This window comes from Garra rufa, chromosome 2 (assembly GCF_049309525.1).
Source record: "Garra rufa chromosome 2, GarRuf1.0, whole genome shotgun sequence".
NCBI lineage: Eukaryota > Metazoa > Chordata > Actinopteri > Cypriniformes > Cyprinidae > Garra > Garra rufa.
In genome coordinates this window covers 15,279,928-15,295,993 of record NC_133362.1, presented here as the reverse complement: position 1 = coordinate 15,295,993, position 16,066 = coordinate 15,279,928, and the positions used below count along the sequence as shown (strand labels likewise).

Below are 16,066 nucleotides of genomic sequence, written 5' to 3'. Positions count from 1 at the left end.
AGGACAGCTGTTTTGGTCGTTGCTTAGCAACATAAAAAAACGCAGCACACTGCTCTTTTATTAAAAGTCACCAAAAAGGCAGTGCTGTGCGCCTCGCGTTTTTAGAACTAAAAGACGCGTTCGGTGTGATCGGGCCTAAAAGACGCGTTCGGTGTGATCGGGGCCTTAGTCTGCGCTTTTCTGAACAAGCCTATATTAAACATACCTTTGTATTCTAAGGCTATAAATAAAAGTTTCCATCACATGTCTTTCAAAGAAAGAAAGAAAGAAAAAAAGAAAGAAAAACTTACTGACCAAAATTTTGACATGTAGTGTATATTGTTACAAAAGATTTCTATTTTAATTAAATGCTGTTCTTTTAAATGTTATATTCATCGAAGAATCCTGAGAAAAGTATCACAGAAAAATATTAGGCAGCACAACTTCCAAAATTGATAATAAATCAGCATATTAGCATGATTTCTGAAGGATCACGTGACACAAAAGACAGGAGTTATGATGCTGTAAATTCAGCTTTGCATCACGGGAATAAATTCTATTTTAAATTATAATGAAATAGAAAAATGCTCAAAGAACAAAATGACTAAAATTTAAGTTTAACAACAAGCACCACTTAGAAAATGTAAAAATGATTTCTTTTTGCCCTTTTTTACTTTATCTGTACCTTCATCTTTTATAGTTCTGTCCTTACTCATGCAAAGCTGTTAGGGCAGCAACTGGATGGTGATGATGGCTTGAATCCTTCACCAGGCATTGTGGGTAAAGGAGACATGCACTTCTGTGCGGTGTGCCATGACTACGCCTCTGGGTATCACTATGGTGTCTGGTCATGCGAGGGGTGCAAAGCTTTCTTCAAACGGAGCATTCAAGGTAACACTGGTCAAGGTAACCATTTAACATAACAAATACATGCTCTTCGGAAGTTCCATTTTCTGAAATGCCATGTTAATCAATGGAAGGTTTTTCTAAGCAGATTGTTTTTTCATGAATCGTCGGATACTCATTCTGTTGCAAAGATTTCTTTGAGAATGTCTGGGTCAGTGCGCTGTGTTTCCCCATAAACAAGTTTGTTTTGACCTTTCAGTCAATAGATGCTACTCAAAAAGCTGGATATGTAAAAACACAATTTTTTTTACAAATAATAAGTCTTAGTAAAAACCACAAAGTATTTTATTATTTGAAAAAGACACATTTCTTATATCTTATTACATTAATTCAATGCAAAAAATACATTCCCTGGGCAGTTTGTGATGTTCCTGCTAGTATCTTTCCTCTATAAAAAAAATAGTTTATAGAGGAATATTTTGTAATTTAGATTTTGCAAACATCAGATAAATCATACAATTCATACAAGATAAAATAACAAATGGATATGATAATTAGGGTTGAATATGAATATCTCATTACATTAAAGAGTGTTAAATTCTTTTAATATTTTAAAAGTTAAAGTAGTGTTTTTAAGACAAATTTTAACTATGTATATTTTTGATAAAAAAATTATCCACTGTATAAATTGATTGCTGCAATTAATTGCAATTTAAAACTCAACATTAAAACAAGTAATAATGTGTTGATTCAATTTAAAAAAGTAAGTTATCTCAGCAAATTTTAATTTATGTTAACTAATTGCAGCAACGTTACAGTGTGTATACAGAATGTAAAATATTTCAAATTTAAAATAGAGACAGTTTAAAATAACTGTTTTCTATTTTAAAAAAATTAAAATGTAATTTATTCCTGTAACAGAAAAGCAGTCTTAAAGAAATATTTCTTATTATCGATTTTGAGAACAGTTGTGCTGCTTATAAATTTCTTCATAATTCTTTGATTAAAAGAAAGTTCAAAAGAACAGCATTTATTTGAAATATAAATCTTTTCTAACATGAAACGTCACTTTTCTTCTCAGAATTGCGAAATATAAACTCACAGTTTTACATTTTTTTTCATAGAATTGCATAATATAAACTCGCAATTAGGAGATATAAAGTCAGAATTGTGAGATAGAAACTCAGAATTGCAAGTTATAAAGTCCAGACTGATATGTTCTCATAAAAGTTTATATCTCACAATTCTGACTTAATAACTCACTGACAATAAAGTCAGAGTTGTGAAATATAAACTCGCAATTCAGAGAAAAATTCAGAATTGTGAGTTTATATCGCAATGTTGACTTTATTGCTCAGAATTGCGAGTTTATTTCTCAAAAAATATCTCTTCTAATTTTAGACCTTGCAATTGCGAGTTTATATCACACAATTCTGACTTTATAACTTGGAACTGTGAGTTTATATCTCACAAAAAAAAAAATTGCGAGATGAAAAAGTCAGAATTGTAAAAAGGTAAAAAGTTGCAATTGCATAATTAAAAAACAATTTCACATACTTTTGCTAAATTTATAAATTCTACATTATTTATTAAATAACATTATACATGTCTCCTTGCTAACTATTTCATTTCTTTCAAACTATTGAACAGTAGTGTGTATATTTTTTTGGCAAATTTGCTAGGCATTTTTTATAAATAATTACAGAAATGGCAAGTAACACATTGAATTAAACATGACATTTTCAAGTAGAAAGACCAATAATAAAAAAAAGAAAAAATAAGTTTTTACAGACTATTGCTAAAATATTTTAATCAATTGACAGCCGTAGTAATAATATGAACTTAGACAATAAAATGAGATGACATTAAAAAGCCTAATTTAACCACTGTTTTGTAGTCCAAAGATGTGAGTGTAATAATTTTTTTCTCTTAATCTTCTTCAGGACACAATGACTATATTTGTCCAGCTACCAACCAGTGCACCATTGACAAGAGCCGACGCAAAAGCTGCCAGGCCTGTCGACTCCGCAAGTGCTATGAAGTGGGCATGATGAAGTGTGGTAGGCAGCCACCTCGTTTTTTCAGTGTGTAGCCACATATTTTATATCTTTTGACCCTAAAAGATAAATCATACTTTATTAATTTTTTTATTGAACATATAATGAGAATGTTATTGTTTTGGACGGTGTGTGCTGTGCTGAGTGTGCATTTTTGATGCGGGTATAATTGTGTGTGTGAACAGGTGTGAGGCGGGAACGCTGCAGTTACCGTGGTGCTCGCCATCGTCGCACCCCTCAGATCAGAGACAGCTCGGGCGAGGCGCTAGGGGTCAGAGGTCATTCCCAGCATCATTTAGAATTTCCTCTCAATCCCACTCATCACCTCTTCCGTTCAGGGAACAGAGCTGAGGGGCGTGGCCTGAGCTTCTCCCCTGAGCAGTTGGTCAACTGTATTCTGGAGGCGGAGCCTCCTCAGATTTACCTGAGAGAGCCAATAAAGAAGCCGTATACAGAGGCCAGCATGATGATGTCTCTAACCAACCTCGCCGACAAAGAACTGGTGCTTATGATCAGCTGGGCGAAGAAGATACCAGGTGTGCGCGCTTGTATAGATACCTGAAATTATCTGGGGGTTTTTTTAATGCCAAAAATTATTAGGATATTAAGTAAAGATCATGTTCCATGCAGATATTTTGGAAATTTCCTACCATAAATATATCAAAACTTAATTTTTATATGTAATATATATGGCTAAGAACTTCATTTGGACAACTTTCAAAGCGATTTTCTCAATATTTCACTAAATTGACCCGATTTTGTGGTCCGGGGCCACATAAATGTTACCTATAAGGTGATATATAATTTTCATATACATGTATTGTCTGGATAGATGAAGATACAAGTCTATAGCAAATATAAAATCCCCATAATACACTTTGCACATAAGTTCATAAAATCTGTAAGAAAATGTTTATTAATAGGGTTACATTTGTTGCAACCATATATGTCAACAATATTGATATGCTAATTTATTAAAACTGTAATGCTTTACAAAAGGTGTCAGTTGTTAACATTAGTTAATGTATTTACTAACATGAACCAACAATGAACAATACATTTATTAAATAAAAATACAGTTGTTCACTGTTCATGTTAGTTAATTAATTAATGCTAACAAACACAACTTTTAATTTTAATAATGCATTAGTAAATGCTAAAATTAGTTCATTCTTAGTTCATGTTAACTAATGTAGTTAACTAATGAACCTTATTGTAAAGTGTTGCCATTAAAACAACATATAATGTTTTTAAAATACATTTTTAAATTCATGTTTAGATTTTATATTTACTTTTATTATATCAAAATTGATGGGTTTTAGGATGGATATACTTGTTCATGTATGTCCAAAAATCTATTACACATACATAAACATACATACACTAAAGTTTATGGAAGATGGGCAGTAAGATTTTTAATGTTTTTAAAGAAGTCTCTTCTGCTCACCAAGCCTGCATTTATTTGATCCAAAATACAGCAAAAAAATGTTTTTACTATTTAAATAACTGTTTTTTATTTGAATATATTTTAAAATATAATTTATTCCTGTAATCAAAGCTAAATTTTCAGCATCATTACTCCAGTCTTCAGTGTCACATGATCCTTCACATTCTAATATGCTGATTTTCTAATGTTTCAATAAACATTTTTATAATTATTCTTATCAATATTTAAAACAGTTGAGTACATTTTTTCAGGATTCTTTGATAAATAGAAAGATCCAAAGATTTATCTGAAATAAAAAGCTTTTGTAGCATTATACACTATACTATTCAAAACCTTGGAGTAATTATATTTTTATTCTTTTTTTTTTTGGTAAAGAAATTATAGAAATTAATACTTTAATTTAGCAAGGATGCTTTAAATTGATCAAAAGTTTATACATTTACATTTATAATGTAACAAAAGATTTCTATTTCAGATAAATTCTGTTCTTCTGAACATTCTATTTACCAAAGAAACCTAAAAAAATCTACTCAGCTGTTTTCAAAATAACAATAATTGTTGTTTGACCAGCAAATTAGAATGATTTCTGAAGGATCATTTGACTGGAGTAATAATGCTATTCAGCTTTGAAATCACAGCAATAAATTACATTTTTAAATATATTCAAATGAAAAACAAATATGTGACCCTGGACCACAAAACCTCGTCTTAAGTCGCTGGGGTATATTTGTAGCAATAGCCAAAAATACATTGCATGGGTCAAAATTTTAGATTTTTCTTTTATGCCAAAAATCATTAGGAAATTAAGTAAAGATCATGTTCTATGTAAAATTCCTACTGTAAATATATCAAAATGTAATTTTTCATTAGTAATTTGCATTGTTAAGAACCTAATTTGGACAACTTTAAAGGTGATTTTCTCAGTATTTTGATTTTTTTGCATCCTCAGATTCCAGATTTTCAAATAGATGTATCTCGACCAAATATTGTCCTATCCTAACAAACCATATATCAATAGAAAGCTTATTTATTGAGTATTCATATGACATATATATCTCAGTTTTGTAAAATTTAACCTTATGACTGGTTTTGTGGTCCAGGGTCACATATTTTAAACAGTAATATATTTCAAAATTAGATGTTTTTGCTGTACTTTGGATCAAATGAATGCAGGCTTGGTGAGCAGAAAAGACTTATATGAAACCTAAAAGAATTTCATATATTAACATATATGTTTTTACTTCATATGGCAGCATATTTTATATTATATTTAAATGTAATGTATGCAGATATATTACATTTTTGTATGCTTTCTAGTTTTTGTTGTTTTATCATTTTTTTTAGGTCAGGGATTTATGGCAAACTGATTTCTTGTAATTTCTAAAAGGTTAATGGGATTCAGTCACCATTCAATCATCCCCATGTTGTTCTAAACCAGTATGATTTTCGGTCATGTGAAAGTGTGCCAGTATGAAAGTGAATAGTGAACAGGGGCTTTCATGCTCCAGAAAGGACAAAAAGCATCATAAAAGCATAATTTTGTGTATTTGATTGTGCACTTACATGCAGTATTTGAAGGGCCGCAGGTGTGTTCTGGAAGACATTTGTGTGTTTGTTACTCCTCTCGCAGGCTTTGTGGAGCTGACTTTGTCAGATCAGGTGCATTTGCTGGAATGCTGCTGGCTGGATATATTGATGTTGGGATTGATGTGGAGATCCGTGGATCATCCCGGGAAGCTCATCTTCTCACCTGACCTCAAGCTTAACAGGTACAACCTCCCTCTGACATAGGAAAACAGCTCCTTTCACACACTGCAGGGCGACTTACTGATTGTTTTAATCGAAAAGTGTAGTAGACACAGATTTATGTTGGAATTAAAGGGATAGTTCACCCAAAAATGAAAATTTGTTGTTTATGTGCTTACCCCCAGGGCATCCAAGATGTAGGTGACTTTGTTTCTTCAGCAGAACACAAACGAAGATTTTTAACGAAAACCGGTGCAGTCTGTCAGCCAAATAATGGAAGTGGATGGGCACCAGACCTTTAAAAGTAAAAAAAAAAACAGGCACAGACAAATCCAAATTACACCCTGCGGCACAAGCTCATCATCCGGCTCCTTACATGTGTACTCGCGATCTGTCCCGTGTATACGACACTCATTGTTTACACAGTGCACAGAGATTGTGGGTATAGCGGCTATTCAATTCGATTTAAAGCTAAAAGATTATGTTTGTTTGTGCAAACTCATCCGAGACTTTTCACCGATTTCCCTTTCCGGTGTTTACGTATACTACACCAGAGCGTGTTCACGTGTCACGAGCCGGATGAAAAGCTCGTGCTCATGACAGTTGGACGTGGCTGTGTATCAAAGGTAAAAAAATTATATAAATACTGTTCAGTTTCTCGCAAAAAACGATCGTTTCGTGTCTTAGGACATCAATGTATCGTCACGAGCCGCAGGGTGTAATTTGGATTTGTCTGTGCATGTTTTTTTTTTACTTTTAAAGGTCTGGTGCCTAGGGCTGGGCCGATAAACGATATCATATCGAATCGCGATAAAATTTATGTTAATAACGATGATAGGCTCTAGACATTTTTTGCTCGATATGGATTAATCTAAGAGCCAATCACACAGTAGAAATATGCGACAACAGCCAATCAGCGTACAGCGTGCGTGTACACGTCAAAGTACAAAGTTAATTTCCTACCGCACTTTGCGAAGCAAACTTAACACCAGGACGACAAAAAAAAAGAGAGAGGAAGCAGCGACGAAAGTGAAACTAACTTCGAGTTATTATCCAAAGATGTTGAAATTGTCGACAAAAAAGGTAGCACGAATTCCGTTATATAAGTGGTTTGGCTACCTGAAAAGTGACTCTTAGCTCAGCTGAGAGTTTGGCGCGATTGTTAAAACTGAAACCGAAAGCAAAAAACGCACGCGCATTCAAAAGCAATTTTAATCCCCCCAATGCACGCAAATTAGGCTACATGACATATCTAGGCTGTTATTAGTATGTAGGCTATGATAGGTTGTGTATGTCTATAGCTCTGTATCATGCTTGAAATATCCGTCTCTATTTGCACTTTGAATATTTAGAGAGTAGCCTACTTAGATTATGGCTGAATTGTCTGCACTTAATACGATTAAGAAAGAACAGTGTCGTAATTTTTTATTATTTATACTGTAGATTGTTTCAAAATGCAGTGGTTGCCTCTAATTTCAACCTATAATAGAAAAAATAAACAATTGTGTTAATAATAATAATAAATAAATAAATAATTGTGTTACAAATTATGTTTTTACAATAATTTTATGTTTACATTTTGTACATTTACTCTCATTTACCATACTCTGTCACAACTTTAATTTTTTAAATTTATTTTAGTAAGTTGTTTTAATTTTTAAGGCCTAATCTGTTTTTGTTAATAAACTATACTTTAAATGTAATTTAATGAACCCTTTCATTTTTGTGGCTTTAGTCATTGTTGGGATACTATTTTAAAGCTGGCAACATCAACAGCTTATATCGAAATATATATAGTTATCGTTCAATATGGGAAAAAAATTATCGAGATTACATTTTTGCCATATCGCCCAGCCCTACTGGTGCCCATCCACTGTCATTATTTGGCTGGCAGACTGCACCGGTTTCCGTAAAAAATCTTCGTTTGTGTTCTGCTGAAGAAACAAAGTCACCTACATCTTGGATGCCCTGGGGGTAAGCAAATAAACATTCAGTTTTCATTTTTGGGTGAACTATCCCTTTAAGGGAAAACCACTATAATCAACTGCCTGGATGATTATCGACTATTATTAAGCATTTTTAAGGTTATCGATATCTGTCATTTTCAAAACCGATTTGCTGATTAAAATAATTTTAAAGCATTTAAAGAGTTTTTGTCAGAGCCCTTGTTTTACGTCAGATATGTATGTTGGTTCGAAACATTGGTTATTGGTCTACTTGATGTGTCGCATTGGCCCTTAAAACACATATCATCAGTTGACAAAACCGATTCACAAAACCAAGAACAGAGAACAGTTCTGAGAGGATAATTTGGGAATGTAAACAGATCTGAGGACGACTCCCATAAGTGGGAGAGATCGACTCATATCTTGCTTGATGGTAACATTTGAAAAACACTAATGTTTAGTGGATTTATTCATCGACCTTCAGATAATCTTCTGTTGTGTGTTTGTCCAGTGTACACAGTGTTTATATGTGTGGGTGCACATAGTGTGTGACATTCATGAAGATAGTTTTTCAAGTTTATCAATCAAGGAAACTGAGTGTGAAGAGATTACACTTTGTTATGATGTGGTTTTGTTCTGTTTTGTGTATGCATGGTTTGCGTGTGTGTGTGTACCTGTTTATTAATTTGTGTGGAATTGAATATTCCTCTTCCTTGGTGATTATCTCTAGGGTTTTAGCAAACCTTGGTGTGTTCTCATAACACAAGCTTAGTTTGTACTATTCATTTCTCACACAGGGTTGAGTATGTGTGCGTATGAGAAACTGTGAGACAGCTTGTACTTCCTTTTATCTTTCACCTGACACTTTAAGGTCATCTGTATTCATTCAAGATAAGCTGTATGAGTTAGCTAGTGTTACCTTTACCTGGTTTTTCTATTAATTAATTGTTTTTTGTTTTTTAAGCTACTTTGGATATTCTCTTTTTAGTATAGCTAGACTAACAGCGCCCTGCCGTTTTGTTATTTGTACTTTGATATTTGATGTGTATAATGAAATAATAAAAGAAAAAAGGATAATATATATACTAACGCTCAAAAGTTAGGGATCAGTAAGAAATGTAATGTTTTTTAAAGAAGTTTGTTATGCTCATCAAGGTTGTGTTCATCAGATGAAAATACAGAAAAAACGTAATATTGTGAAATATTATTATGATGTAAAACAATGTTTTTCTGTATTAATGTACATTACATTTTAATTTTCAGCATCATTACTTCAGTCTTCAGTGTCACATGATCCTTCAGAAATCATTCTAATATGCTGATTTATTATCAATGTTGAAAACAGTTGTGCTCCTTAACATTTTTTTGGAACCTGTGATACTTTTTTCAGGATTCTTTGATCAAAGGTTAAAAAGGTTAAAAACAACATTTATTTAAAATAGAAAGGTTTTCTAACAATATACACTACTGTTAAAAAGTTTGGGGTCAGTCAATTTTTATTCTTTTTTTTTTTTTTTTGAAAGAAATTAATACCTTTGTTCACCAAGGATGTGTTAAATAAAAAAGTGATTGCATAGATTTACATTGTTAGAAAATATTTATATTTTGAATAAATGCTGTTCTTTTTAACTTGTTTTTATCCTGAAAAAAAGAATCACAGGTTCCAAAAAAGATTTGGCAGCACAACTGTTTCCAACACTGATCATTCTAATAATAAAAGAGCATGTGACACTTAAGACTGGAGTAACAGCTGATGAAAATTCAGCTTTGCATCACAGGAATAAATTATATTTTAAGTTATATTAAAATAAAAAGCAGTATTTTATATTGTAAAAACATTTTGCAATATTACTGTTTTTTCTGTATTTTTGATCAAATAAATGCAGCCTTGATGAGCATAAGAGCTATTACAAGTCTTACTGATCCCAAACTTTTGACCAGTAGTGTAATATTTTTACTTTTGTTATTTTAAAACTCACTTTTAATATTTTAAAATAATAATAGCAACAGCTGTATGTTCAAGCATTGTACAAATATTATTTAGTAAATAATTTCTTTTTATTACAGTAAAAAATGGAATGGACTAAAGGATAGGGGTAAAAGTATATAAGGATAAGTTCAACACTGAATTAAAATGTCTTGATACTTTACTCACCCCCATGTCATCCAAGATGTTCATGTCTTTCTTTCTTAGTGCAAGACAAGCATTTGTGAGCATTTGCACTTTTCTAATATGTTTTAGAAAATGACCAATTGATTTGTTAGATAAGACCCTTATTCCTTGGCTGGGATCGTGTAGAGCCCTTTGAAGCTGCATTGAAATTGCAATTTGTGACTTCAACCCGTTGATCCCCATTGAAATCCACTATATGGAGAAAAATCCTGGAATGTTTTCCTCAAAAACTTTTTTTTTTTTTTTAACTGAAGAAAAAAAGACATGAACATCTTGGATGACATGGGGGTGAGTAAATTATCAGTAAATTTGAATTCAGGGGTAAACTAATCCTTTAATTTCTCCCTAACATAGTTCAGGATAGTTTGGGATTGTACACATATTTGTGGCGATGTCATTTTCTGTGACTCCACGGTGAATAGTTATATGACATTTATGGCTCAAGTGATTGGCCTTTTCTGACCCTCTCCTTCTTTCTCTCTACTTCTTTCAGGGAGGAAGGAAATTGTGTTGAAGGCATCATGGAGATCTTTGACATGCTGCTAGCCACCACCTCCAGATTCAGAGAACTGAAGCTCCAGAGAGAGGAATATGTCTGCCTCAAAGCCATGATCCTTCTCAACTCCAGTATGACACTAGTCTGATTGTGTGTGTGTACGTTATTGTGCAAGATTAAAAAATACATTTATATCTTGTTTTTTTTTCTCTACATAACTGTAGACCATGCTAATTACAACACGCTCTCTATATTTAGCATGTTTAAACAGAGAAGCTTTTGATTTACATGACTGGTCAGTGGTCTCCTGCCAATGCCAGTGTTTTAACCAAGGGACAGTTCTCCCAAAAATGAAAATTTAGTCATTAATTACTCATCCTCATGTCTTTCCAAACCTGTAAGACCTTTGTTCATCATTGACACACAAATGAAGATATTTTTGATGAAATCCATTCTGACCCTGACCCCAGAAAGGCCCAGACATGTTCAAGGCCCAGAAAGGTAGTAAGGAAATACGTTTTGTGAGCATGAAAACTAACAAAAAAAAATGCATTCAACAATTTCTTAATTTCTGGGCCTTGAACGTGTCAGTTGCATTGCTGTCCATGCAAGATCAGAAAGCTCTCAGATTCATCAAAAATATCTTAATTTGGTTTCTGAAGATGAATGGTTATTTTCATTTTTGGGTGAACTATCCCTTTAACTGTTCTCTTTTTAACCTAATCAGATGTTGTGATTTACTCCTGTTGTGTGCTTATTAACAGACAACTGTTCAAGCTTGCCACAGACTCCTGAAGATGTGGAGAGCCGTGGGAAGGTTCTGAGGCTGCTAGACTCTGTGACTGACGCTTTAGTTTGGACCATCTCCAGAACAGGCTTGTCCTCACAGCAGCAGTCCATTCGGCTCGCCCATCTGCTGATGCTGCTCTCGCATATTCGACACCTTAGGTACCACAGCAGATTGTGTTTGTGATTTCACAGCATCCGTATTCTAGACTTTCAGTGCATTTTATGTCTCAATTTTCTCCTCATCTGTCACTGGCTCACTGTTCTCTTCTTCTGTCGTCCATAGCAACAAAGGCATCGAGCATCTGTCAACTATGAAGAGAAAAAACGTGGTGCTGCTGTATGATCTTCTGCTAGAGATGCTAGACGCCAACACGTCCCAGAGCAGCCGGATGCTGGTGGCTCACACAGAAGCCTCACTCCGGTCGGACACACAACAGACCGCAGAGATCCTCCACACATCTAGACAGCAGCCTGCACTGAAAGAGAGCAACCAGGAGACCCGGCAAAGTCCACAGTGAGTCGATACATCCACACTTTTTTTTGTATTGTGCCTGTTTTGGTAAAAAGAAATATTTTGTAAAAAAATCCACACACAAATTTGTCAAAAGATTATGGAGGCTTGGTTCCGCCACTGAATAGAAAATGAAAAAAAAAGGTAAACTTTTTAATCTAGCAATTTTGACTTTTTTCTCAGAATTGTGAGATATAAATTCGCAATTGAGTTTATATCTCACAATTCTGACTTTATAACAGGCGTTATACAAATCTAAAAATATAATACAATTGCGTGATACAAACTCTGACTTTTTTAAATCAAAATTGTGATACAAAACTTAGAACTTTTTTTTCTCAAATGCAGGAAAAAAGTCTGAATTGCGTGATACAAACTTGCAATTCTGACTTTGTTTCTCAGAATTACATGATATAAACTTACAATTGTGGGAAAAAAAACGGTAACACTTTACAATAAGGTTCATTAGTTAAACATTAGTTAATGTATTAACTAAGATGAACTAACGATGAGCAATACATTTGTTACTGTATTTACTAATCTTTAATACTGTTAGTTAACAAAAATACAGTTGTTCATTGTTTGTTCATGTTAGTTTACAATGCATTAACTAATGTTAACAAGATTTTAATAATGTATTAGTAAATGTTGAAATTAACATTAACAAAGATTAATAAATGCTGTATAAGTGCAGTTTATTATTAGTTCATGTTAACTAATGTGGCTAACTAATGTTAACTAATGAACCTTATTGTAAAGTGTTACCAAAAAAACTATAAAATTGCGTGATATAAACTCACAAATGCGAGTTGAAAAGTCAGAATTATGATATAAACTCATAATTGCGAGAAAACAATTGAATTGTGTGATAAAACTCACATTTTTTTTCTCTCAGAATTGCGGTACAAACTTGCAATTTTCACTTTTGGGTGATATAAGCTCACAACTGCGAGAAAAAAAATCTGATTTGGGAAGTTTGTATAACGCAATTCTGAGGAACAAAGTTAGAATTGTGAGACAAACTTGCAATTCTGATTTTCTTTCTTCAGAATTATGTGATTATAAACACAATTGTGGGGAAAAAAACTCTAAAATGGCATGATACAAACTCATAATTCTTAATTTTTTCTCAGATTGCATGATATAAACTCAAAAATGCTGGAAAAAAACTGAATTTTGTGATACAAACGTGCAATTTTGACATTTTTTTCAGAATTATGATATAAACTCACAATTGTGGGGAACAAAATGATAAAATTGCATGATACAAACTTATAATTTGAACCCACAATTCAGACTTTTTTTTTCTCGGAATTGCGTGATATAAACTCACAAATGCAGAAAAAAAAAAATCTCAATTACGTGATACAAACTTGCAATTCTGACTTTATAACACGCAATTGCTATTATTAGGTTATTAAAGTCAGAATTCTAACTTGCAATTCTGAATTTTTTCTCAGAATTGCAATACAAACTCGCAATTCTGACTTTTTTTCCCTCAGAATTACATGATATAAACTCACAACTGCAAGAAAAAACTCTCTAAAATTGTGTAATACAAACACATAATTCTGACTTCTTTCTCAAAATTGTGATACAAACTCACAATTCTTACTTTTTTTCTCAGAATGCATGATATAAACTTGCAATTGCGAGTTAAAAAGTCAGAATTATGTTATAAACTCGCAATTCTGAGAATTGCATATTAACTCTGAACTGTGTGAACTCCTAATTTTTTTCTCAGAATTGCAATACAAACGCGCAATTCTCACTTTTTTGTCAGAATTGGGTAATATAAACAATTGCGTGAAAAAAAAAAAGTTTTTTAGCGAGTTTGTATCATGTAATTCTGAGAAAAAAAGTGAGAATTTTGAGTTTGTATCACAATTTTGAGAAAGAAGTCAGAATTATGTGTTTGTATTATGCGATTTTAGAGGGTTTTTTTTGCAGTTTATATCACGTAATTCTAGGAATAATAGGAAAAAAAAGTCAGAATTGCGAGTTTGTATTGCAATTCTTAGAAAAAAGACTTTAATAACTTCAATACGCTTTAAACTGTAAAATATTTCACAATATTATAGTTTTTACTGTATTTTTGATGAAATAAGTGCAGCCTTTTAAAAGTCGCAAATTAAGCGCTTTCCTGTTCACATGATTTTTGTGTTTTACAAACTGTTAAACATAACATGCCGAACCTGGAACATTTTTTCAACTAGTACAGTCAAATCAATCATCATATATTTCTTAAAATCACACTGTTCACATAAAATTTTTTGATCTAAGTTACCACATATTGTGTCTGTCTCTCTAGAGCTGAGGAAACGGTGGATAAGACATTAGAATGTAGTCTTCATCGAGTGGACATGGACACTTCTGTGGGGTAAAAATCTCTCTGGATGCAGCACTGGATTTGAATCCAACATTCAAGCTGCTTGTCCTATGTATGGTCATGAGGGTGTTTCAAACCAGACCTGGGAAAAAGAACTTTAGATGACCAGCGACAACCTCAACCAAACAGGGCTTTCAAATGGCGCTCAGTCCTGCTTGAACACAAAGCAGTTCAAACTATTGTTTTCCTATTGTGCCATAATGCCAACCCGAAGAGGAACCCACTTCATCCCAACCAATCATGTTCAACATTCAAGAATCACAAATGGAATCTTTTAATGGCTGGTTCCATTCAGTGTGAAGTGTGTAGTTTCTATGCCAAACGACATTCAAACACTCCCCCGTCTGCCATTTTGCGATTCGCACCACCCATAAATTGCGCCGTTGGTTGATCCAGTGTTATGTTGTGTCCTCTTGGGCCATTCAAAGAGATTGCCGAAATTACACACTGCACATTTAAACATTTTGTTTGCCATCCAAGATTTCTGAGAACCTCTGACTCAACATGACTGTTTCTCTAAAGACTGGCCAAGCTAAATGAAACGCACACTTCTAATAGTTTATGCATTTTGTACTCTGTCTGTGTATTTGTAAGACATTAGAGTGCTGTTATTTGCTGTCCCGTGGTGCTTTCTGTGGTTTATAAAGTACTTGTCATCGACAGTAAATGTAACACTTTTAAAAACATCTTTGAGTGTTGATGCCTCTTTCGGAAGTTTTCGGACTCTCATTTCTCGGCTGGGATCCCTTTGAAGCTGCATTGAAAATGCAATTTGGACACGTTGGCCATCATTTAAGTCAAGTGTCGAGAAAAATCCTGGAATGTTTTCCTCAAAAACCTTAATTTTTTTGGAACTGAAGACAAAAATATGAACATCTTGATCACATGAGGTGAGTACATTATCAGGAAACTTGGTAACACTTTACAATAAGGTTCGTTAGTTAAACATTAGTTAATGTATTAACTAACATGAACTAACCATGAGCAATACATTTGTTACTGTATTTACTAATCTTTAATAACGTTAGTTAACGGAAATACAGTTGTTCATTGTTTGTTCATGTTAGTTCACACTGCATTAACTAATGTTAACAAGATTTTAATAATGCATTAGTAAATGTTGAAATTAACATTAACAAAGATTAATAAATGCTGTAGAAGTGCAGTTCATTATTAGTTCATGTTAACTAATGTGGTTAACTAATGTTAACTAATGAACCTTATTGTAAAGTGTTACCGGAAACTTTTATTCTGGAATTGAACTAATTCGTTTTTTGGAATTAACCTACTTATGGTTAAACCTTGTTGAAAAAAAAGCATATGCTGGTTAGGTAGGTTTTGATGCTGGGATGCTGGTTTAAGATGGTCCTTTGCTGGTTTATGCTGGTGACCAGCTAAGGACCAGCATAAACCAGCAAAGGACAAGCATAAAAACCTTCCTAACCAGCATATACTGTTTTTTTTCAACAGGGAACTGAGGTAACAGAATTTTTTTTTTACAGACGTAAGCTTCAAATGGTTACTCTACCCAAAATGAAAATTTTGTCATTTACCTCCATGTCGTTCCAAACCCGTAAAAGCGTCTTTAGTCTTCGAAACACAATTTAAGATATTTTGGATGAAAACCGGGAGCTTTGTGGCTGTTACATTGACTGCCAAGTAAATAACACTGTCAAGGCCCAGAAAA

At 33.2% G+C, this 16,066-nt stretch overlaps 1 protein-coding gene across 2 annotated transcripts; it reads left to right on the top strand.

Moving 5' to 3' along the window:
- The first annotated feature begins 684 nt into the window (after window positions 1–684).
- LOC141325200 (estrogen receptor beta-2) lies at window positions 685–15,238 on the top strand. 2 transcript variants are annotated; one of them, XM_073833738.1, is made up of 8 exons: window positions 685–870; window positions 2,769–2,909; window positions 3,068–3,418; window positions 5,960–6,098; window positions 10,688–10,821; window positions 11,455–11,638; window positions 11,763–11,993; window positions 14,302–15,238. In XM_073833738.1, exons 1-8 carry the CDS (start codon window positions 771–773, stop codon window positions 14,372–14,374), a joined length of 1,353 nt encoding a protein of 450 aa, XP_073689839.1. In that variant the 5' UTR covers window positions 685–770; the 3' UTR covers window positions 14,375–15,238. The 2 variants fall into 2 exon arrangements, with proteins under 2 accessions (XP_073689839.1, XP_073689840.1); XM_073833739.1 differs by having other exon boundaries at window positions 2,769–2,885; window positions 14,302–15,236.
- Window positions 15,239–16,066: the final 828 nt, after the last annotated feature.